Source organism: Leptonotus elevatus, chromosome 1 (assembly GCF_054856555.1).
Source record: "Leptonotus elevatus isolate MCC_2025b chromosome 1, RoL_Lele_1.0, whole genome shotgun sequence".
Lineage (NCBI taxonomy): Eukaryota > Metazoa > Chordata > Actinopteri > Syngnathiformes > Syngnathidae > Leptonotus > Leptonotus elevatus.
This window is the reverse complement of record NC_141239.1, coordinates 31,149,989-31,175,999: the sequence shown is the minus strand read 5'-3', so window position 1 is coordinate 31,175,999 and position 26,011 is coordinate 31,149,989. Positions and strand designations below refer to the sequence as shown.

The 26,011-nt window shown below is 41.5% G+C and overlaps 1 protein-coding gene across 1 annotated transcript in view; it reads left to right on the top strand.

Annotated features, from left to right (window-relative positions):
- lrrc4ba (leucine rich repeat containing 4Ba) overlaps nucleotides 1–25,728 on the top strand; it is a 32,274-nt gene extending 6,546 nt beyond the window's left edge. The window contains exons 2-3 of the mRNA XM_086092493.1: nucleotides 13,804–14,296; nucleotides 22,637–25,728. Coding sequence (XP_085948619.1) covers nucleotides 14,054–14,296; nucleotides 22,637–24,565 — 2,172 coding nt within the window. The 5' untranslated portion in view covers nucleotides 13,804–14,053 and the 3' untranslated portion in view covers nucleotides 24,566–25,728. The remainder of the gene's footprint in view (nucleotides 1–13,803; nucleotides 14,297–22,636) is intronic.
- Nucleotides 25,729–26,011: the final 283 nt, after the last annotated feature.

The window sequence follows — 26,011 nt, the reverse complement described above, 5'->3', positions numbered from 1 at the left end:
ACCTCCGACAGCAGCTCATCGAAACAGGAGGCGAGGGTTTGAACCCCACCTTAGACTGGTTGCAGTTGCATTTTTATTCTTTTCATTTATCATTCAACTCCAATTAATATTTAGTCATTTTCACATAATTTATCTTTCAATTGACTTCGTAAGCATTTCACAAGCATTCCACATGCATTCAAATATTAGCATTCAGCTTTTATTAGCATTCAGCTTTCACATGCAATTTCTCCAGAAATTGCACTTTGTCTAATTTGTAGTCGTAGTTGGAGGAGGAGGTTTTTTATTTTTTATTTTTAACTCTTGTAAAACCACAACGTCCCCTCTGGGGGTTAAAAAAGAAAATTGTATCTTATATTAAGATGTTTTCTATTGAACATTTAAAGCAAAATGTAAGTTAAATTAAATAAGTTTAAAATATACAAAAATAGCGAAATGCAGGAATTAAAAATAAAGTAAGAAATATTCTAAAACAAAAAAAATGGCGTAAAAGTATCGTAAGTCCATGAAATAAGTTTGTTAATTTTGTATTAAAAAAAAAAAAGTTTACTTAAAAAAAAAAATATTATTTAGCTTATTTCGACACCCCCATGATTATTTTGTTTGTGACTTTTTGGACTTACATACTTTTACTGTACTTTTACCTATATAATTTTTTTGGGGATGGATGGATTTATATTTTTTTGCCTTTTTTCCTGTTCATTTATTTTTCACTCACTCGCATAATTGTTATGTTTTGTACAAAACTGTTTATTTCCGCTTATTAAAAATGTTGCCCTTTTAAGAAAAATCCTTTTAAGATGTGCTCCCAAAATTCAGTAAAAAAAAAAATCTCTTTCAGCTGTTTGTTACTTTACTTGTTTTTTTGCCTCATTTAAATTTTGTTAATTAAAGGCCGAAGGGAATGATTTCAAGAGTTTCAAGCACGTTGCTTTGCTTGCGTGCACTTCCGAGCGACGCTAAGGATGGAAAATGACAGAAGCGTATCCATCTAAGCTACTCATTTCAATACCGAGAAACAGAGAGGTTCCATGATTTGGAACTTTGATCATATTGTGTGAAAACTTTTACCCACAAAGGAGGCACTGTCATCTTCTAGGTTTCCTCAAAGAAAAGAACCCCCCAAAAAGTGGATTTTAATAGTGACATAAATCCAAATAGCCGGCAAATCTATCAATTCTTCATAAAAGATGCCAAATAGTAATCCTGCCTATAGAGTTGAAAACATGCAGATTGTTTTGTAGTTTTTTGGTGGCAGGTGAAGCCGCTTTCATGGACGCGGCCATCTTGGAAATGGGAGGTGGCCACGAGCTGCACTGTTCAAAAGTGCTGAAGTTCCCCTACATGTCAAAATTGGAATACATTTTTTTAGTTAGCCCTCTTTTGTTCTCAGTGCCTCAATTAGGATCAAGTCCAGGTACTGCAAATGGCTACCGTGGCACGTTACCATGGCAACGTCCGAGAGCTTCTATTTTGCACATGGACGTGCGCGCGTGTAGAAATGAGGCGAGGAGGTGTGGAACTGGCCTCCACGTGTTAGTTAAGGGAAGGCGGCGAGGAAGGAAAGCACGGGAGCGACCATGTGATGTGTGCGGCACGTCACCGCGGCGATGTCCATCATCCAGTGGTCCTGGGGCGACGTCCTCGCATGGGGCCGTTGTTGATCTGGCCGCGCGTTAGTCAGCGGGTCAATCATCTCGGGAGAGGTCGCCAAAGAGTGACACGTATGCGACCAAGCGCCGTTTGTTGCCTGTTACACAGTACATTATTCATGTGGATGGACTTGTGTAAGTGGATTGGGGTTTTTTTCTTTTCTTTTTTTCCTTCTTTTTTTTTTTTTTTTTAAATACGCTTTTGCTTAGTTTATTTTTTAAAAGTATTTTTTTATTTTTTTACCAAAGGCAACAGCATGTTCAGTAGCACAATTAGTGCATAATAAAGGCGAAACAACAGTCAGCAAAAATAAAAATGTTACATTTCACTTTTTAATTTAAAAATGATTTTAAAATGTTTTGATTCAATTTTTAAGTCACTGTTTTATTTTCCCCAAAATATTTTAAAATATTTTTTGACATCCTTTTCTTTTTAACTTGCTGCACTTTTTTCGTTACACAATTTTTGTTACTTTTTAAAAATGTTAAAAAAATATTTTAATTAAAAAAAAAACCTTAAGTTTTCTTGAAGTTTAGACTTTAAAAAAAAACTTTTTAATTGTTTTTGGAAAAATATTTTACATTTTATTTTGATTCTTTTACTGTTACATTTTTCTTGTATTTTTGCTTTTTTTACTTTTTAAAATATTTTTGTTTTAAAAAACTGAGTATTTTCCTTTCAAGTTTAAAAAATATATACTTTTATTCGTTTTTTTAAAATTCTTAGTTAAAATCTTTAAATATTTTACTTTCATTTTCACTTTTACTTTTTAATAATTTTTGACAAATAGTTAAACTGTTACTTTTTTCTTTTCTTTTTGTTTTGTTTCCTTTTTAAAAATGTTGAAAATATTTTTGTTTAAAAAAAACGGAATATTTTCCTTTCAAGTGTAAAAAAAAATACTTGTATTCGTTTTTTGACATTTTTTATTTAGTTTTACTGTTACTTCAGTTTTTCCTATTGATGTTTTTTCCCTTTAAAAAACACGTTGAGCTGCTGATGTTTCTTCCCACCAGCGTGCGTCTTTAATGTTAATGCAGGAGATGGTGTGTATACTGTGTGAGAATATTTATGAGGCGGTATGTCCTGCATTCCAATGCAGGCACACGCAGAGTGTAAAATGTGGCTTTCTTCTCGTGTTCCATCTCATTGACATCTTTGCATACTTACTGTGTTCTTGGCGCAGTATTGGAGTGTTTTTTAAAATTTATTAAGCAGGCTTGTTTGTGGTTGACCTTGACATGGACTTTGACATTGAGGCAGTTGCAACTTGCGCCATTTGTTTAAATGTCTTCTCTTTTTTTTGGAGGATGGGGGGGGGTCACGTGATTGCCGGAGGCCCGCGTGCGCCTTTTCAGCAACTTTTGAATATTTCATGTGGAAAACAACAAAGAATGCTGCACTTCTTGACGTCGGCCATTTCAAAACACACACACAGCCATGATCACACGCACACACGCGGAGGGAGCAAAGTGCATGTGTGTCGTGTGCGTTTGCGTGAACGGTATTGATGTTTGGGCCCGGAGGGCGTTTGGTTGCGCGGGATATGCAAATAACATCCTTGAGGACCGCCAAGCGTCTTTAACGTCACGTGAAAGATTTTGTTTGGAGTCTGGGAAAAGGAGACTGCAAGAAAACGGGACGCTTTGTTGCACTTGAGTCGAGGTGGACTTGGTTTACTTCCTCATCATGGACTCTATGGACGTGTATTTACATTTTGACATGTACTTTTTATTTACTGTATTGCTTTTTTTTTTTTTACTTGAACTTTTTATTACTTTTCGTTGTTTTAATTTGTGTTCTTATTTTTTTTAATTGAAGAATTTTACTTGAACAATATTTTTTTGTCCTCTGCCATCTGTCTTTCTCTTTGGCCTCTATTTCATCACTTAATTCCTTTTCTTTTTCATTATCTTTGTCCTCTATTTCGTTGTTTTCTTCCTCTTTATCCTCTCATCGTCTTTGTTGTCTTCTTCATCTTTTATTCTCTGCCTTCTTTGTCCTCTTCATTTTCTTGGCCTTCTGCTTCATGTTCTTTGTCCTTAACTTGTTCACCATGTCTGTCTTTGTCTTGTCCTCTTTTTCTTCGCCTCTGTCGTCATCTTTGCCCGCTGCCACTTTGCTTTTTTCCTCTTCTTTGTCTTTTCTTTTTTTGTGTTCCTCTACTCTGTTCTTGTTCTTGCCTTAAATCAGAGCGTCTGTGAGTCCCCCCCCCCCCTTTTTCATATTTCAAACTCCCCCCCGGGTCAAAGTCAAGTCTGCTGGCGGTTAGTCAAAGGTTTGAAATGTTTATAAGCGCCGCGACCAGCGCGAGCTGCGATAGACGAGCCCCGCTGATGTTCGACCGTGTTCCGTTTTGGACGGCTAAAGCTAAAGATGGTGGGCAAATTATAGCTCTAAAAATAGTGGCGCTACATAATGCAGCACAATTTGAAGGGTATAGTTATCGCAATCGGAATGTACTGTAGCGCTGAAGCAAAAAGCAAAACGCATCGTATTGTAATTGGAGTCCATAATTGCAGTTGATTTGATCACATCTCAGTTGGAGGACGTTGTATCAAAATAGGAGTTTTGGGCTAACCATATTGTATCCGATTTGGCGTGAATCCGATGGTCGTGACTACAATTGGCATGTATCATATCATAATTCGGAGTGAATTGTATCGCAGCGTGATTGAACTAATCGTGTAATGCGTCATATCCTAATTGGTAAATTGAATCATCTTGCACTAAAATTGTAGTAATTGTATTTTTGAAGTGTTTCGTATTGCAATTTGAGTGATAACCAGATTGGATTGTTTTGTCAATTGTGTTCGTATCACAACCTAATTTGGAATAAAAATGGATTGCATCGTAATGGTCACGTCATATTGTCATTGTCTTGTATCTTAATTGGAGTACCGTAAATTGAATCGTCACGCTGTAATTGGAATTTAATTGTAGTGTATCATATCGGATTCCAATTGCAGCAAGTCATATCAATTGAGCATATCGTCTTAAATCCAAACAAGTCAGTTCATGTTGACATTTGTGAACCTCTCCATGTCAGACCTCTTTTCGGCCACTTAAAATCAATCAAAAATGATGAACGACCCATCATTGATGAATTCTTTTCCAGTTCACAGATAAAGCAAACTCCTTGAGGGCGCCTCGTTTCCACATTTCAGCTTGTCAATAACCATCCGGCGAGCCTGAGAAAAGACGGAGACGGGAGGTGCAGATGGCGTGCGGCGCGATGTGCGTCCTGAACACCGCCCGAAGGGGACAGCGAGACGGAATCGGACTTGAGCGAACGCCATTCCGCTCAATCGGCCACAATATGTCACAATATGTGGTGTTATGGTCAGGTTCACTCCGGTCATGATGAATATGATACCATTTACTTCTACTACGCTACAATTCACTCCAACTACGATGTCAAGTGTTTTGATTTCACTCCATTTTTATGTGATAGAGTCATTCCAATTAGGATACGATCCACTTTATTAGTGATGCGATACGATTCGCTCCAATCACGATGCAATGTGATTCACTTCAATTTACTATGACATATGCTATGAGTCTTTTCAATTCATGATTTCTCGTGCTATACCATTTTACAGCAATGTTGATGCAATGGCATTCAATTCACTCCAATTACGGTGCATTGCTCTATAATACGATATATTTTTAATCCAGTTACAGTGTGATTCGATTACTCCATTTATGTATAATAATGATATAATTCACTCCGATTACAAAGTGTTTCATTTCACTCCAATTCTGGTGTATCTCACTCTAATTGTAATACGATTCACTCCAATTGCAGTACGATTGATTTACTCCAATTATAGTGCAGTTCTTTATAATTAGGATATAATTCAGTCCATTACAATGTGATTCGATTTAATCTAATTATGTGTTTCTCCATAATTGTGATATGATTTATTCCAGTTACAATGCAATTCAATATATTCCAACGATGGTGTCTTTTCTATAATTACCATATTATTCACTCCAACTTTACTTTTGATTCACTTAAAATGATAACGCACTGAAACGGAATTCACTCCAATTACAATCGGATTGTCTTTCATTTCGAGCCAAGCCACGATGCGTGGTAGTATATCACAATACGAGGCAATATGGCACAATCTATGACATTATGTCACAATATGTGGCACTTTGTGGCATGGCTGCCAGCCGCTGATTGAATCCATCCACTCCATCCATTAACGTTTTATTAAAATGCGTTTAGCGGCGCACTCGCGCTGACATGATGGATTCCATCACGCCGTTTTAATCAATACCGCCATTGATTCGCCACGCACGCACACACACGCACACACAGGAAGTGGCTCTTTTACTCCCCCTTAATGGAGACTTTTAGTACGTCACAGATTATGACTGCTAATGTGTCGTAGACTGAACACAAGAGACAAGTGTACAGCAGCTAACTGGCCTAGCGGAAGCTAACGTCTCCGTTGCCACTCGGTGTTCTTTGTTGTTAATTCCTGCAAACGGAAGCTAGCTGCGCTAAGGCACACACAAATGTAGCACTCACTCCTATTGATGCCCAACTGCCAATTCAGAGCTAGCTACAGTATCCATGGCTAGTTATGCTACTAGCTAGGCCGCAAGGAAGCAACTGACGCCATTGGTCAGCTGACTCTTTCCCGCTAGCTACGCCATACACCATAATGAAACACTGACTCACTACCCTGCCACTGCTACTTTTTATTTATTTTATTTTAAACTTAGTAGCAAAATTGTCATGTAACTGCAAAATGTACACATTGGTGGCCGTGTAGCCTACGTGTGGAAAATGGCTGGTGTTGGGTTGGAGTCTTTTCTGTCTAATCTTTTCTATCGCCGCTGCCTCGGCGTCGCGCCTGGCAGCGTGTCGCTTCCCGGGGGATCATCCAGGTATTCACGCCTTATCCGAGCGCGGCTGACGGATTTGGGTCCTCGTTCACGCTTGCCTGGACGCGGCAAAGAAGAAGACCCCCCCCCCCCCCCCCCCACACACACAAACACTTAACCTGTAAAATGTTCTGACGAGCGCATCGGCTTGGTTCTTTTCAGTGATTCACGTGTCCGGTATACAAAGCGTCAAAGTCAGTCGGTGTCGTCGCGCCGCTTCATCATCGTTTTGCCGGCATGACGTCAGCATTTTTCACGCTCTGACATTTCACATCTCTGCACGTTCATCTTGAAATGTGTGGGAAGGACCCCATCACTGCAGCTGACAGCGCATGCACGAACGCAATCTCGATACAACGCGACGATGAACATACTTTCTATGAAGAAAGCGACTCCAGATGCAATATGAGTCGGTACGAACGATTCACTGCAATTACTGTGCGACGCGGTTGACTGCAAGTAGAACGCGATTGACTCCAATTAGGATGCAAACGGTAATCTTCTCTACTTTAGAGGTGCATTTGCTCTTTAGTAAGTCAAATACTCAAGCCGGGACGCCGCCCCGGATCAAACGCGTGCAGGCCATCTTTTAACCTCCTCCAGCCGACACATTGGCCATTAAACATTTAGCTTGTGTGCGATTAGGAATTCCTGTCACGCGTCCAAAGATATGAAATATGTCAGCGTGCATTAATGGCGCGCACGCTAAACGCACTAAAACATGCGCTCAACGTCTGGAATATTTCACTGAGATTTAAGGGAAAAAGTGAGAGAGAGAGTGGGGGGGGGGGGGGCCTGTAGGATGGTACAGAGCAGAATGTCTGTAGGCCAGGGGCCGTGTTGGGAATAACGGGAAGTGAAGTGCCTACATTTGCCCCCTCACAACGCACAAACATCAAATCCACTGTCATGCGCTCGCTTGTCATGCTAAATGTCAGTTTAACATGATGTCCTCAAACGCACTAACAACACTAAATGAATACTTTTGTTTGAAATCCATGCAATAATTGTTCGTATTATTTTTCATGTCTTGACAGTCTGTGGCATCCTGGGCCAAGTGGGTCAGTGACCCACATTGCACAAACAGCACAAAATTCTATGTTTGATTTTCTTGCCCTGTGCAACCCACTTCAGAGCATGTGCACGTCACTGCTGAGAGTTGAAGCAATAACGGAGTGACACAGGTTTAACGTTGCAAAATTATAACTTTTAGTTCGAACAGCATATGCAAAATTGTACAACACAATCCTCGGCCCGATAACTAAAGTAATCCTTCTTTGTTCCTTGTGGAAATTGTTCCGTGACGATCCAATTTAGTCCAAGTCAAAAGTCATAGAACGTATCCAAAAAGGTGATCTTGTTGTTGGTCAACAAGATTAGCACCATCCTACCACAAGGCCGTCGGTTAAGGGGTGTGGTAATCGTTCCTTGTTCGTCGTGGGTTGCTCGCCATCAAAGGATCAGTGAGGCAGCTTGTAGGAAAATTGGAGCTTCACCAATCTTTCTTGCATTACAAAAAAAACGGCAAAAGAACAGGCTCAGAATTCAGGATACTTAATACTAGGGGTGTGCCCCCCCCCCCCCCCAAAAAAAAATCGATTCTCATTTAGTACGATTCAGAATTGGTTTTAAATTATTAAATTATTTTATACGGTCTTGCCTTTGTTTGTGCGTACCTTTATTTGGAGCGCTGTTCATGTTGTACCCGGTTTGGCCACTGAGGGGCAGTGTGGTCCCACGCGGTCTAATACACTGTTAAGTTGTAGCCACATTAGAAAGTAGAAGGAAAAAGTCACGATCAAGTTACTCCAATAAAAGTTAATTTTTTTTATTCAGCGTGGAGCCGTTCTTTTGAGTGATATAAGTGCCGCGAGTAGCGCGCTAATTAGCATTAGCGAGTCAAACTGGAGTAGATCATTACAATTCCTTGCACATCTACAGATTGAAGCAAAAATCGTTGTCAATCGAATCATTTTGAAGCAAAAATCGTTCTCAATCGAAAATCGATTCTGAATCGAATCGCAGGCCCAAAAATAGGAATCAAATCGAATCGTGAGACATTCAAAGATTCCCACCCCTACTTAATACAAAATAAGCTAGTAAGTTTTCTAGTTGTTGTACAACATAAAATAATTTTCAGTAAGGAAAATAAAAGAGCATGGAAAGGAAAGCGACAACCAGTATTTCCCATTAACAGTTCAATAAAGTGAAAATATAACATTTTAATCTTAATAATTACAATGGATTTCAAATGATGATGAGATAAGGTAATATAATAGGAGTATTCGTTTAACCATTTCAAATACCTTAAAATAAAATTACTTTCTTTTATCGTGAGTAGCTTTAACCTCAAATCACAATCAGGAAGAAAAAAAAAGTCTGTCAAAATCTCACAAGTAAAATGTTTTTGTTTGTGAAACAATCAGTATAAATTTCCCCTTTAAAATACATTCGTCAGAAACAACATAAAAGGTGCAAAAATATATCTAGAAAGTCGCTAGCTTAGCCTCATTCACTTTCTGGTGTCCTCCACACACAATCACAAGAGAACTTTTTAGAACTAGCTTATCAAAGAAGGGGGTTTTCAACCCAAAACGCCTGCGCAGTAAAAGGCCTCCTTGTGAGTTCTCGAAACGTCTAAAATGACGTTTACACGGTTTTACAATCATGGACAAATAAATGTTAGGAGCCCAAAAAGTTTCCATACCGTTTCCCTTGGACTTGAACTGGGAGAAAACAATTGGGATAAATGTGACGTCCGACCATCCTCGAATGCAGCATCAGTCTCTGGCAAAGCCACAAGTGAGCTTGGATTTCCTGGCTAAGTAGGACTACATTTCCCATGATTCTTGAACACGGAAGCAGGAAGTAGTTCTAGATCCACATGACGAAAACACGTCTGATAGCGATTAGATATAGTTGGATTATTCAAATGAATCGTTGTGACAACTGTATGATTGACAGACACGTGGCCCAAAAAACGAGACGCTGGGACAGGACATGCGTAAAAACAATGGCGCTGGCAAAATCTCGCTCTACTCGGGACACAAGGCTCGAAACGAGACTATCCCGGTTAAAGTGTGACATCTGGTCACACTGTGCAGTGACCATGGTTTAGCGTTAGCAGCAACGGGGTAGCAGCAGCGTAGCAATGGCGGCATAGCGATTGCAGAATATCTAGCTGCGGTGACGTTGCTAGCAGCAGCGGCAACATAGCTAGCTGCGACGGTGTCGCTAACTAACGTGCGGTGAATTGTATGATGCAATATGGTAATGTTAGCTAGCGGCCACCTACAATGTCTACCCCCCCATCCACTACCACTTGTAACGAGGTCTCAATGTTGTTTTCGTAGTGTTCACTTGACGAGGACTAGCACACGACTACATTGTCATTTCGGCCGCGGCGGCGCTGTGACGACGTTCAGGTCGTGTCATTTGTACAAGTCTGTGTTTGGGCTACTAATGAGCAAGGGGAGGGGGGGGGGGCAGTGGGATACAGCTGGATGGAGGCTGAATAGGGTTACCATGGTAACTGTTGGCGAACATTTGAATGCACAGCGAGCCGGAGCAAAGCTGGAAGAGGAAGCTACGCTCTATGTGCATGTGTGTGCGTGTTTGTGTCAAAGGGCTAATGTGTGACATGGTAGCGAGTTAATGTCTCGTCTAAGTGCGAGGTCACTGCGGCGTCGGACTCCACAGGGGGGGCTTTGGCTTCCGGTGGTCTGGGATATATGTATTTATTCATGGTGGTGGATGGCTGCAGGGTGACAGGTAGTGGTGGTCGGATGGGGCGGGGGGGTCGATGGGGTGGGGTCCATGACGATGCGCGTGGAAATTGTCAAACTTGTCATTCAATGCATACCTAAAAATACTTGAATGTCGCATAGATTTAGTCATGATGCGTAATGTTGGCGTGTCAATGCTGTATTTAGCAGAACATTATTATGGCTAACAAAGTGACAGAAACTAAAATTGGAAAAACATTTTTGTTGACGAAATAAAATAAAAACAAAACTCACTAAAACTAACCATATATTGTTCGAGAACTGTATTTTACTACACAAAACTTAGTGACTTTTTTCTTTAGAAATACTACATTTTTAAATGAATAAAACTAATAAAAAGCTAACCTAAAATGAGGCATTAAAAAAAAAGTCAATAAAACTAAGAAACTTGCTCTAAAAAACAATTAAAACTAATTGAATAAAAAAACGAAAGTAAATAAAAAGTAACTATAATGAACATTTCAAAACTAACCCTTGTGTGTAAACAATTGGCCTTTGATGCTGCACAGCAACAGTATCAATACCTGACATTGTGTATCAATACTTTACCTATAATGCAGCGGAGCCACAATATTGATACCTGAAAATCAATCAAAACCTAAAAAGGTGTATCAATCATTACTTAACTAATGCCATATGTACCGTATGTTTTAATGTTGACATGACTTGGACAAACTTGGTCACAGTAATATCAATCGCTACCTGACATTGGTGTGTTGATACTATGCCAGTACCATACAATAGGACAGTATCAATATCTGAGCCTTGCCGAATAGTGAGAAGAATACCGATGGTAACATTTCATTAAAAACGATTATTGATCACGCTAAAGCTCCCTCGAACCGCCTTCGCCTGTCACCTTTTCTGGCGCAAGAATTTCTCACTTTCTCATTGTTCCCCCCCTCCTCCTTCTTATTAATATTCGGAATTCTTCTCTTTCTCTTTTTAATCTCTCTCTCTCTATTTATACCATCTCCTTATCCCTCATCATCCTTTCACTCCCGCTTCATGCCCCCCCCCCCTCTTCGTCTTCCTCCTCTGCAGCTGCTCAGTATTCATCCATTACGCCGTTGATAATTCCCTCTTCTCCCACCTCGTCCTTCTCCTCCATCCTTCGCTCCTTCCTCACCCGGCGGTGTCAGAGTGGCATCATTAAAGTCGTCGTTGTTGATGAAAAAAAAAAAAAAAAAGTAAAATAAAAGGTGTCGCTGCCTGTTGCGGGCGGCCTGCCTCAGATGGCCCAGCCCGGGGGCCATCTTCCTGCATTTCCACCCAGGATGCTAACGCTGTTAGCTATGCTGTAACGCAGACTGCGGCACGCAGGCTAGTGTCAGCCCCCGAGGCTAAGAATTAGCATTTTAGCTTCCTTTTGTGCTTGAAGTTTGCTGGCAATGCCGTTGCTTAAGGCTGGGAAGGATGACATGATTAAGAGAGGAGAGATTTTGTTTTCATTGGAAATCTGTTTGTTACTAGCAAATGCGCTTCGGTTTGGTTTAGTTTGGTTCAAATGGGTTCCATTGAAATCAGTTCCACTCCGTAGAGTTCAGTTCTGTTCGCTTTAATTCCAGATGGTTTTGTTCACCTTGGCTCACCTCTTTTTAATTCAGATCAGTTTGGTTCTGTTCAGTTTAGTTCAATTCAGTTCTCTTCTGTTTGGGTCAGTTAAGTTCTGTTTATTTCAGTATGGTCCTGTCGTTTGCTTCACTTTGGTTCGTTTGTGGGCAGTTGCAGTTCACTTGACTTTGGTTCACTTCAGTTCTGTTGTGTTCAGTTTGGTTCACTTCCATTCTCTTCAGTTTAGTATGTTGCGCTTTGATTCACTTCCGTACATCGTTTTTTTTACAGTAATTTTTTTTCACCTTCTTTCAGTAATTTGTTGCAGTTCTTTTGAGTTCACTTAACCCTGTTTGTTTCTGTTCATTTTGAATCCGTTACATTTGTTGCAGTTATGTTCTCTTCAGTTCAATTCGGACTAGTTAGGATTATCAATCCAGTTTGTCCACAATGTTTCTGTTGACTTTGGATCAGTGCCATTCATTTTATTATAGGCCTCTTCAGCTTGCCATGGACGGTTTCACTTTTGTTCAGTTCGATGCGGTTCAATTCTTTTCATATTGGTACACTTTGGTTCAGTTTCATACTCTTCAATTCTTTACAGTTAATTTTACATTCTGATTCAATTCCTATGTTTCACCCCTTCCAGGAAAAATGGTCCTGGAGTACGTATTAACCTTCCTCATTCAATCAAACCAGTCCAACTGAGTGGAAGTGAGCCCAGAACAATTGCGTCTGTTTTGACACAATATTTCCAGAAGATCTTTGTCTTTGATAAGCTCTAAATGTCTGCATTGTTTATTGTGTTGACGGAAGAGGCTTTGATATGTTGTCTTCTTCCTCTTCTTATTGTCGTTCTTCTTTTCATCTTTGTTGTTCTCCCTCGGTGACTCCCGGGCTTTATGTTCCCCAAATGAGCGGCGGGAAGAAAGGGAATAACATCTACGTCGCTGCGTGTTACCCCTAAAAAAAAAAAACTGGGTCTGACTATAATTCCAGCTTTTGACCAGGGCACTTTCCAAAGCACACGCCTAAAATGGCTATGGGAAATTGGTCCTTGAGACTTTTTTTTTTTATCTGTCTTGTTATGATAGATATTGTATGTCCAATGAATTCCATCTCAACTTTCTTTCTTTCAACATTGCAGTATTTGTGAGTGAGTGTGAAAGGGCTGCTTCAGACAAACATGTCTAAAATGGCCGCTTAGAACCAAAACATCAGACTAGCTGTTCAATTCCGGGCATGGGACTTTGAGACATTTTCATGTATTCCATCTTGACGGACTTTCATACCCAAGTTCTTGTCCATCATATGTAAAACTGTTCTGTAATTTTTCATAGGCATACCAAGAATATGCCCAAAATTGCTGCTTCAAATCACAAAGACTGACTGGTTGTTCAGGTTTGGGCATGAATCTTTGAGAATTTTTTGTCTTTTTCCTGTCCACCAAATTCCATGTACACTGATGAAACTGGTGTCAGTGTTTTTAGCTTTACAGTAAGGAAGTAAGGATTAGCAAAAAATGAACATTCCAAACCAAAATGTCCTGTTCATTTTCTGTCTTGGGTCCTTGAGACTTTTTTGTGTGTCCCGTTATTATTTGTTAATCCCAATTTTTTGCTGTTTGGTGGAACTGGTGTTTGGGGCTATAATTGGTTTTATTTTCCAGGAGACAGTAAGTACGTAGAACACGTCTCAAGTGGTTGCTTCAAAGCAAAATGTTCAACTTGCTGTTCAATTACGGGAACGGGCATCCTTGATATGAGACGTTTCCGTGTATCCTGATGTGGTAATCATGTCCACCCAATTTCGCGTCTGTTGGTGAAAATTGTGTTAGGGGCTAATTTTCTTGTCTTTATCGTCCCTAATGTATGTACATTTGTTTCTTGTCTTTGTTGTTTATTCTCAGTGACTCGCAGCTTTGCATCCTCCCCAAACGAGCGTCGGCAGAAAGGGAATAACATCTGCTTATCTGCGTCGCTCTATGTTCCCTCGGCAAGCAAGAGAAGAAGCGCAGAGATCGGCAGCGGCGCCAAGGCGCGATGAGGGATTAAGGAGCTGCGCATTGGGATTAAGGAGCACGGCGGGATCCCCCAAGGCTTTTCTGGACACGTGGGCCGCACCTTCGGATCGCAGCGCCGGGTCATGACCCAGTTGCCATGCGCATCGCCACGCTGACCTGCCTTCCCGGCCCTTCTTCCCCCTTCCTCTTTGCGCTGCTGTACTTCCTGTTGGCGGCGGCGGTGGTGGTCACATCGTCCTCGTCGTCCTCGTGCCCGGACCACTGCACCTGCTCCAACCAGGCCAGCCGCGTCATCTGCACCCGCCAGAGCCTGGACGACGTGCCGGACAGCATCTCCGTCAACACCAGATACCTCAACCTGCAGGAGAACGCCATACAGGTGAGCGGGCATGAAGTGGTGTGCCTCCAGGAACATGGCCAAATCGGAGAAACTCATGATTGATTGTTCCAAATGTCATGAAACATTTAGTCTCGCCATCTAGCTATGCATGTGTGGGTGCGGGGGTTTTGATGATCGCAATGCGTCCCCTTGCACAAATTTTGTTGCAAATTTTTAAGAACTTTTAATGATTTTTGTGGGCTAAAATGCCTGATTTTGCGGTCAATTTTTCAAAAATTCGTAATAAAAGTTGCATTTTTTCACACTTTTTCTGCAAATTTTAAGTGCATTTTTACAAGAAGTGTTTGGAAAAGCAACATATATTTTCAAATATTTGCTCCCAAAAACTTACAAACACGTTCTATTTTAAATATTACCAGTGTCCCGTGACTCGTTCATAAGATTTTTACGTGTTTTTTTTATGCTAGAGCATACAGAAGGCTTTGATGCATCTCTGAACTGGAAAGAACGGTTGAAGCAATAGTAGTTATTACAAAAGCGGCCAGCAGGTGGCAGCAGAGTACAGAGTATTAGAGATCAACCAGGGCCATTTTGCAAAAAGCTATTTTCCCCACAGTTTAAAACAGATCTTAGCTATATTCTAATGCTAATTGCTGCAAAACGGAAAACAGTTAGAAATATACTTTTTCTTCCTGATGAAAGAAGAGACTCTTAATGAAAATAGGTAGCATAAAACATTAAAGTATAAACAATTTTTTTTAGCTTACAAACTGAAAAGCTCATCATTGAAGAAGTTCACATAACTTGGAAAAGTGCAAATCATTTCTTAAAATCAAAAGTTCAAATATTCTTATAGGTGCATATGCACATTATAATCAAAATATATCAAAGAAATTGACAATGTTATGAGCCATAACTACTACTACATTTCCTCCTCAAAATCATCAGCTTCCACTTGATCTCCCTGAGAAACATACTTTTGTACACTTTCAATTAAGAGCGTATGGTGATATATCTTCGGTTTATAATTCTACACATTTAAAGACATGTTTAAAGGGCAACTCAACACTTATTTTTTTCCTGATAAACTGGTGTCGACAGATGCTGTCTTCATGTCCTGGTAATTATCTTGACATTTTAGTGCATGTTTGTTGAAAGATTGAAAAAGTGTGTGTTTGGTGCCATCTTAAAGTTAAACACTGAGATAAACACAATTTGGCTGTTTGTTCTCTCATTACACGAGAAGTTTCAGACGACATCACTTGTGGATCGTGACGTAGTCGCCCCACCACCCACCGGCTCAGTCCCATACACGCCTCCTTAAATGCCTTCTTAGCGAGTTGCTGCTGTCAATCACAGCCAGACCACGCCCAACTCTCTCTCCATTCACAACCCAACGGTCCTCCAGGTAACACCCCATTTGAGCGCCGATTTCAAATCTTAGTGAGGGGTGGAGCAAGAGTCTGACTTTCTGTTGACTTACCCTTTAAAGATTGATTTACGTCAGAAAACTACCCAACTCAACTGCGCACCGTTTCTCACCGTTATTCGTTCGGCGCTCCCGACGGACCCCGACTGTGATTTGCCGAGACTGTTGGCGCGTTGCGTTCCGCTATGGACCTTTTTCACAAAACCCGGAAGATTTAAGTGACCGTTGTGTGTCTCAACTTCCGGTCCTTATATTAAGCGTTAAAAGCAAAATGGATCGCACAGTATCTATTGCGCAGTACTCAAGGATTTGCCCAAAATCACTTTTTTTTTCTTTTTTTTTTTCTTTTTTTTTTTTTAAATAGTTCAGTATTGTTCATTCGGTAATGTCATCATCATTGCTTTTTTTTTTTCTTTTTTTTTTAAGAGCTCAGTATTGTTCATTCGGTAATGTCATCATCATTGCTCTTTTTTTTTTAAATATATATTTATATATTTTTTTTTTATGTGTATGTGCGTGCGTGCGTGCGTGCGTGCGTGCGTGCGTGTATTTGTTAGCTCACCAAAAACCTATTAGAAAAAATCACTTTTGCCGGTGTGTAAACTAGCATTGTACAAGAAAACTCCATCACAAAAAAAAAAAAAAACAATGAAGAAAGGGTACGCATTTTCCCATGAGAAACTCATCGAAAAAGGTCAGAAAACTTTTATGAATAGCCACTTTAGTGGTGTGTGTACTCCTAACCCATAGCAACCTGGGAGTTCCCGCGGCTGGGATTTTGAAATGAACCCTTCTTTTTTTAACACAAGGACTGCAGTTACCAACGTTCACCCACACATCTCTACGTCTTATGCCCAGTTCAACCTGTGAAAATATAAAAACAATCGCCACAGTATTTTGGATGATGTTGGCATTCAGCCTTCCTCCCCATAGACACTCACTATAAAAAGCTTAACGTGTTGACTACGAGCGCTTGGCGAGCGGTGACCTTTTAGAGTGGGCATGCTGGAGTGACACATATTTTTATTAGTAGTAATTTAATTATTATTTTTATACCAGTGTGTAGGTATAAAATTAAAGCGGAAATATTCAGGACTGACGCAGGTTGATGCGCACACTGTGTCATGTAACCAGCGAGTGAAATGACACAATCACATGCCCACAAATTTTCCAAAACGTTGGAATTTACAGTATTCAGAACTGGCCCATGAAGTGGGCTCAACCTGCGAACAGCCAGCGAGCCATTTATGTTTCTCGTATGCCCTGGCTTGAAAGTGACGGACGAAATTCGTCCCTGTTTTTGTAATGATTACTTCAGTAGGACAACCACTTCAAATGATATTCTTCTTTTCCTCAAAAGTTTTCCGGGAAAACGGCACTCATTGTTGTGACTCGGCGACGAACTCAACCACTGACTGTTTACCGCAGAACAATTCAAGTAAACAAATTACGCGATAAGATGCTTTACTGCCAGCCTTTTTGCCATTCAAAAGGCGCACGTACAGAAACAACCTCTCGGAACTAACACAACTTGATTTTTTTAGGAAAACAGGACAAATGACACATTAATTTAAGACCAAAGCAGTAGAACTAAAGTATTGTATAATAGAGGACACTGACAGGTAAATCTTTTCAATGATTTTATTGAAGGGTTTGGGCATGCACCGCATTCATAGCTTATTATGAGCGCTCGCCACTGCCAAGGGCCAACAAAAATGAAATGCACATCTCTAATTGAGGCCCACATCAATCTCTTAAAATAGCAATATGATCGGTTTGTTTACGATTGGTCGTAGTTTTCTAAAAATGAAGCCACGCACGAGCTCCCCCACAGTCTCTGGTAAGGTACGAAGGCAGCTGCTAACTCTCTGGGCCTAATTCATAGTAAGGATATAGAGGACCTTATTGAAGTATTATAGTCTGTTTTCAATGATGATGACGGCAACGTGTGATGTGCGTGTGTCATAATCCCGCTACGTACTGACCACGTTTCCAGTGAGGGCCCGTTTGCTTGCAGCATCGATCAAACACAGATTTCCTCGTAGGAGGCGGCGTAAAGTTAATCCAAGGGAAAATGCTTGGAACAGCCTTGGGTTTCGGGCCCCAACACGAAATCCTCAGAGGTGAAATGCCTTCTGCAGATGTGTGTGCTGCTCTTTCCTGATAATAAAATGTGGTCTTTAATCCCGCCCAATCGCTCCAATCCACTTCTGTTTTAGTTTAGTTTAGTACATATGGGTTACAGATACTTTTTCTTAGCGTGAGAAATTAAAGTAAAGCGTGACAGCCCTGCATAAAGTCAAGTGTTTCTTGACACCGTAGCGTTGGCCCAGTATGATTGATGAATACACAATTGAGTGGAACCTCGCTTTTCGTTTGCTCTTATTTTTCTATGATTGGATTATAATTTTTTTATTTTTGTTTTATCTGTATCAATATTTGTACAAAAAAATGTGCGAAAAATTGAAATAATAAATTTAAAAGAAGAAAAACCTTATACAGTCATCATTAGTCATGGTTGACATGTTCAAAAGGGAGTAGGAAGAAGTTGAACACTTATCTCGTCCTGTGCCTTATTCTTTGTATGTTTGGACTTATTTCATTATTAATACAATAATAGGTTGATATATAAAATGTATAAACCTGCTCTTGTATACAACTGCAGTTTGACATGCGCATACATTTGCCAGCAGCATATGCACATGAAATTCATAGGCATACGCATACATCATCCATAATGTATTTATGAATCATATCATCATGCTCACATATACAATTTTCATTACACTCATACTGATACATCTAAAAAAAAAAAATTTTTTTTTTTACAAGGTTTCTGCAATTTTACCAGCTCATGTCTGATTTTTTCTTTTTTTTTACTTTGCTTGTGATTTTTTTTCTTTTTTTTCTTTTTTTTACTCAGCAAGTGACTCACATCTTTTCAGGTCAGTTTCAAAATTATTCCACAAATTAACACCTTATACAGAAACACACCTTTGCTTAATATTTGTTCTGGTTTTGATTTTTTTTTTTTTGTGGTAGAGACTTGAACCCCTAATGTCATAAGGACTCTCTCTAATAACGTTCATTTGAAGCATTTTGTAAATTGTGTATAAAAGGTTCAACAGATTAACAACCCAACACAATAACACGTCCTTATGCTGTGCAACACTCATGCAACATTGTCAGAAGTCAGACCTTCAAAATAAAAGCATGTCGTTTCGCCACACTTTCTTGGTGGCTTATTTAACAGTTACATTCAAGCACGAAATGGTTTAAGTGTGACCATTAAAAAAAATCTCATTCAATCAGATGTTGCCTTCAGGGAACTTCAGAAATAATAGTGTTCCTAACACAACTAAGTGGTTGCTCCAAATGTGAAGTGTGAATACCACATTAAGTTGGGTGTTGCCTCATCAGTTTTCTCACCCAGCTGAGAGATTGTTCCAAATTTCTTGGCAGCCCGCTGTCACGTAAATGCGGCACACTCTGCGTTTATAAAATATTCTCTTATTTCTCGGGCAGCTTAAATATCTTTCATCCATTATTCCAGCTTTACTTTTCTGTCTGTTCTCTCGTCTCAAGTGCAGTTTGAAAAAGTCAACATTGACAAGTTAATCCTAAAATCCCAAACGGGCTCAATGACGTTTAAAAGACATTTTGTGTTTTGTTTATGGTCACGCGCATAAAAACGTTCCCCCGGGAGAAATATACGTGCCACTTATTGACTGTTGGCGATAAACAACAATGTCAGACATGTTCCAATTAAGAGTTTATATATTACATATCGACTCACGAACGCCTCACTTTTGCTCGCTCGCTTGATTGCAAACCGTGCAGATGATTTCAATTAAAAACCAGTTCGGGGTTTATGAGAGAAGTAATTACAAACATGTCGACAGGGAGAAAAAAAAGGTTAGACGCTTTGTATTGTAGTACCACCGTATTCCTCGGGAGGCAGCAGTGAGCACTGGCCTTCTAACTTGCTCACCAAAATGTGTTTCAACTGCAGCTAATGTTCATGAGACTTTTGTGTACATTCCGTAATAACAGAAATGTCCACCCAATTTTGTGAAGAAAAAGTGTTGGGCGGTTCTGTTTAAAAAAAATCTCTCTGTCACGCGAAGTATAGAGTGGTGATCCAAACACAAACAAGGCACGGAAGTTGGAAAACACAGTCATTATATACAAAAATACAAAGTAATAACAGAAAGCAGGGCTGGATTCAGATGGCCTCCAAGAAAACACTTGATGGGAAAACCTTCACTAAGAACCTTGAGCGGGCTGGGTGGAGAGAAACCTTGACGTGCTGAGAGACAACCTCGACATACTGACAAAGGTGTCGCTGAGCAACTCTCGCTCGGCCTATGCTCAATTCTATATGACAGACTAAAGGCCAATATGGCAAAATAAGAGTCACAGAACACAGAACCTAAATACAGAACCTAAAAGTGAAAATGACAGGACCATAGCAACTGCATAGCAACTGACAACATCGTCATCTCAAGGGACAAATATAGGACCATAAAAAACACTCAATCAGCCCATGACCAAAACATCGTCACATATGACCCAACCCAAAACACAGTCACAACAATATCCATCCATTTCTGGTGTTGGGGGCTTTAAAAAAAAATTTTTTTTTACTTTCAAGTGGAAGCTATTGAGGGAATTTGCCAAAAGTGTCTGCTTTAAACCAAAAGGACGGACTTCCACTTCAATTTTGGGCACTGGCTATTCAGATTTTTTGTCCACCCATATTTGTGTTGATTGGTCAAACTGATGTAAACGGCTCCATCTTTTTTTTGGTTTTCCATAGAGCACTTCTGAAAGATTCCACCCAAATGAACTGCTTCATGACTGCGTCAAATTAAAATGTCCAACTTCATGTTCGATATTGGCCATGGGTTCTTGAGACTTGTTCATATGTCCTTTTCTGATGGTTTACTCAATTTCACGTTGCCTAGTAAAACTGGTGTCGGCGGCTCCTTTTTTCGAACTTTCCACAAGACACTATTTAGAAATGACAGTGCAAACAGCTGTTTCAAACCAAAATGGCTGACTTCAATGTCAGGCATGGGTCCTTGAGACATTTCCATGCATCCAGTTACAGTGTAGGGTAAGGAAAGTAGCAAATGATGTCATTGCCTAGTTAGTAGTTTGCATAATTGTCAATTTGCATGCAATAGTAATGGACGCAAAAAGTGAGTAGCAACACCCTAAAGAAGACCAGAAAAAAGTTGCTAGATTTATCCCTAGTCGCTTTTGACAACAACATAAAAAGTCGCAAAGAGGCTTTTTAAAAGTCGGCAGGTTTAGCGAGAAAGTCACCAAGTTGGCAACACTGCCCAGTTATGATATACATGTCCACCAAATATCAGGTCGCTTGGTAAAACTTGTGCTAAGCTATCCAGCTTTTTCAGTACATCAGTTACATCTCGCAAACGCATGCACTGGATGAAAGCTGTCATTTACTGTGAATCTTTTTGCTTCGCACTAACTTCTTGTTTCTTTTTACAACCATCGCCAGAAAAAGCACAACAAAAAGATGAAAAAACACACAGTTACTCCTTTGATGTTAGCCAAAATGAAATCTAATGAGCTTGGTTGTAGCTACTGTTTAAACTTCAGGGCAACTGTCAAATCCAAATTACAGCCAAACTCCACATGGTGCAAATTTTGAGAGGGGTTCTGACATGCACATCCCTTTTTCTTACATCTTTAAAACTTCTTCTGGGACTTGAACGAGCTGCCGCATACAAGAAACTCAAAACACAATATTAGTTTTCCTTTGGAGCAGATACATTCCGATTCGCTCGCTCGTATCCCGGAGCTCCTCTTGAAATGATTAAAAAATCTAAAAATGTTTTAACACCTGAAGGCATCCTAGATTCTCCGGCTTATTTTTTTCTTTGCTCGGCAGAGGACCCTCGCGGTGAAGCCTTGACAGCTCCCACCCCCTCGCTAACACACCCCACCAACCCTCCAACAAGCCCCCAACGCCTCCCTCCCACTTCCTGCTCTACATTTGGAGGCGGAGGTGGCTCAATTCCAGGAGTGTGTGTGTGTGTGTGTGTGTGTGTGTGTGTGTGTGTGTGTGTGTAAGTGTGAGCAAGATTGGACAACACACACACATACACACAGAAACCCCCAAAGTGGAACACAATCCGTTCTACAACGCCGGTTTATGGAAAATCCTTGAAATGATCATCCAACTTTGATGCCATGATATGCCTACATTAACTCATTTGCTCCCAAAACCTTATAAATACGTTCTATTTTAAATATTACCATGCTCCCGGAGACGTATTTATGCGTTTTTTTGTTTTGTTTTTTAATGCAAGAGCATACAGAAGGCTTTGATGTAGCCTCTGAACTGAAGAGAATGCTTGAAACAATTGTAGTTATTACAAAAACGGCCAGCAGGTGGTAGCAGAGTATAAGAGACCAACCAGGGCATGTTTAAAAAACCTATTTTCCCCACTGTTTTAAACAGATTTGTGAATAATAATATTCAGATAGAAATACACTTTTTATTCCTGATGAAAGAAGAGACTCTAATCTCTCTTTTGGCAGGTTCCATGTTTTTATAGCAATAGAACACAATATTCTGTGGGCCTTGCAAAATCAATCAAAATTCAGTAAAACAGCCGGGAGCCAAAAGGGTTGCTTCAATGAAAATGGCTGGGAGTGAATGAGTTAAGTGACATAGGCAAAAAAAAAAAAAAAACTTTAGTTACCAAGTGACTTTTGGGGAGTTATGTCCGTCAATCCTAAATTACAAAACAATCCCACAGGATGCATATCTTGAACAAACTGGTAGATTCTCTATCATGTTGAGGCCCCCAGTGCATCAGCATCAGCTACAAGTACAAAGGACCTTTGCACTACCAAGTTCTTGGGCCTGAAAATCCAAAGTAATAAGCAAAACTCACTTGTCCCCCCCGCAGGTCATCAAGTCGGACACCTTCAAGCACCTGCGGCACCTGGAGATCCTCCAGCTCTCCAAGAACCAGATTCGTCAGATCGAAGTGGGCGCGTTCAATGGCCTCCCCAACCTCAACACGCTGGAGCTGTTCGACAACCGCCTCACGCTGGTGCCATCGCACGCCTTCGAGTACCTCAGCAAGCTACGAGAGCTGTGGCTGCGCAACAACCCCATCGAGACGCTGCCGGGCTACGCCTTCCACCGCGTGCCCTCGCTGCGTCGGCTTGACCTGGGCGAGCTCAAGAAACTGGACTTTATCTCGGACGCCGCCTTTGTGGGCCTGGTCAACCTGCGTTACCTAAACTTGGGAATGTGCGGGCTCAAGGACATCCCCAAGTTGACGGCCCTCGTGCGACTGGAGGAGCTGGAACTGTCGGGGAACCGGTTGGAGATCATCCGGCCCGGCTCCTTCCAAGGTTTGGTTTCACTCCGGAAGCTGTGGCTCATGCACTCTCAAGTGTCGGTTATCGAACGCAACGCCTTTGACGATTTGAAAAACCTGGAGGAGCTCAACCTGTCCCACAATTCGTTACACTCGCTACCGCACGATCTCTTCACACCGCTGCACCAGCTGGAGCGGGTGCACCTGAACCACAATCCGTGGGTGTGTAACTGCGACGTGCTTTGGCTCAGCTGGTGGCTGAAAGAGACGGTCCCCAGCAACACCACCTGCTGCGCCCGCTGCCACGCGCCCCCCTTCCTCAAGGGAAAATACATCGGCGAGTTGGACCAGAGCCACTTCACCTGCTACGCGCCCGTCATCGTGGAGCCACCCACCGACCTCAACGTTACCGAGGGCATGGCGGCCGAGCTCAAGTGCCGCACCAGCACCTCCACCACCTCCGTCAACTGGATCACGCCCAACGGTACTCTGATGACACACGGCTCGTACCGGGTGCGGATTTCGGTGCTGCACGACGGTACGCTTAACTTCACCAATGTCACCCTGCGAGATACGGGCCAGTACACCTGCATGGTGACCAATGCGGCCGGGAACACCACGGCCACCGCCGTCCTCAACGTCACTGCCGCCGACGTCAGCGTCAACTACACGTACTTCACCACGGTCACCGTGGAAACTGTGGAGACGCCAGGAGAAGAAGAGTCTGCCCTGGTGGCTATCAACCAGACCTTCATCCGTGTCCTACCAGGACCGACCCCCTCGGGGCATCTGTGGCCGGACGGCGTCCCAACTACGGCCTCCTCGCTGTCCATCGACTGGTCCTCATCGTCCTCGCCCCGTGCCACCCGGCCCACCTTCACTGTGCCCATCACCGAGCCGGGCTTCTCTGGCCTGGATGACGTGATGAAGACCACCAAGATCATCATCGGCTGCTTCGTGGCCATCACCTTCATGGCGGCAGTGATGTTGGTGGTCTTCTACAAGCTGAGGAAGCAGCACCAGCTCCACAAGCACCACGGCCCCGCCCGGGCCATAGAGATCATCAACGTGGAGGACGAGCTGGGCGGCCGGGGCGTTGGCGGAGGCGGCATCTCAGGGGGCTGCGCCTTGACGCAAAGCAGCGGAATTGGAGGCGGCCAGAGCCTGAGGCGGCACCACTCAGACGTGGTCGCCCTGCCGCACCTGACTCGTTCGGAGCACCTCAACTACTACAAGACCCACCATTTCGGCAACAACATGGTGGGACTGGGTGTCAACAACAACAATAACCCGCTGCCTTGCTCCCAGAACATGACCATGTCCTGCTCCCAGGTGCCCAGCTCCATGGGCGGCGGCGGCCTGGGGACCTGCGGCACCCTGCCCACCCCAGTCCCACTGCCTCAGCTGAGCCTGCACAGTTCCCTTAAGGGCCTCATGGCCAAGGGGCAGAACGAGCCTCTGCTTTTTAAAAGCAGCTCCAAGGAGAACGTACAAGAGACTCAAATCTGAGGGGACCTGCGACATCCCCCTGTAGCCCCATGTCGTTGCGAAAGGTGGAGGGCATCATCCGTGGACGTCCGCCCCCACTCCGCCTCATCGAGCACATGCTCCCACCCACATTCAGGTGACAAGCAGCTCTACTTTTTGCCAAAGTCCAAAGTCAAGCCAACTGAAAGGACGCCGCATCTTTTGTGGATTATTTCTACGGACCGGCCGGGTGGTCGGAATAGTGGGATGCGTTTCCACGTGGCTTCATGGACAAACCAGAGCAAAAAAAAATAAAAAAGCGAAAAAAAGAATATAAAGTACTTGATATTATTATATATAAACGGTAAATATATTTTCACTGGAAGATATAAATTATAAAAAATCTTTAACGAGCTGCCGACGTAGAAAGTGTGAAGAGTATATTTAAACAATCTAAGAAAAAAAAAATCATTGTCCTTTTTGTCCGCCTTTCAAGATGGCGGCTGGATGAATCTATTTTCTTTTTCTATCCAGGCCCGTTTTTGGGGGGGCAGTGCTCACACCAACAGGGTCAGCGGCGGCGTGCTGTGTAGCATCAACAACAATAATAATAATGATAACATTAATAAGCATTATAAGCTCACAGTGTACATAATCCCAAAAGGCTGCTCGCTAATCACCATCTTTGGATTCACATGTTAGCGTTAGCATTAGCATTGTTATTATCACGTCGTTGGCTCTTTTTTTTTTTTTGTACACTTGAGGGTCTTTTTTAAAGGACAAAAACAGTAGCAGGTGCAAAATGTCAGGATTGGAAGATTTTGGAAGGATTATTTCACTCACAGATGGCGGTTTTCCGAAGGTAAGCGCAACTTGTCGGTGGGACAAAAAAAAAAACTAAAAACAGACTTTTTTTTATTTCTAAAAAAAATAAAAAATAAAAAGACAAATCAATGAAAAAATATAGAAACGTCTAGCTATCTTTTAAAAGAAAAAGAAAAAAGAAATATTACGATGATGATGTGTTTTTTTTCCCATTTTGATTTTCTTATTTTTTTCTTTTTTTTTTAAGTGTTCTTTCTTCTTGTACTCTTCTTGTTCTTGTTCTTCTAATTAGATTATTCCACGGGTTCTAATTATGCCGACAATTGTTCTGTTATAGCCCAGGTCATTTTGGAAATAAAATAAAAAACTGGCACACAAAATGGCGGCAGTTGGATTCAAGTGGATGTTTTCTTCTTGATAGCTTTTTAAAATATGTGGTGTACCGTATCAATAGTATTCACATGACATCATGTGACCCACATTGTGTACCATTTACGGGTGTAGAGAATGTCGAATGTGAACAAAGAAAGTGTGAGTGTTGTGAGAAGGGATTGCAAGGATAAATCGAAAAGATTTCCAGCCGACAAAGTCTACCATAGTGTGTTCTGACCATTTTGTTTAAGGTAAGTATTATTGTAAGATTGTTAAAATGCATTTGATATG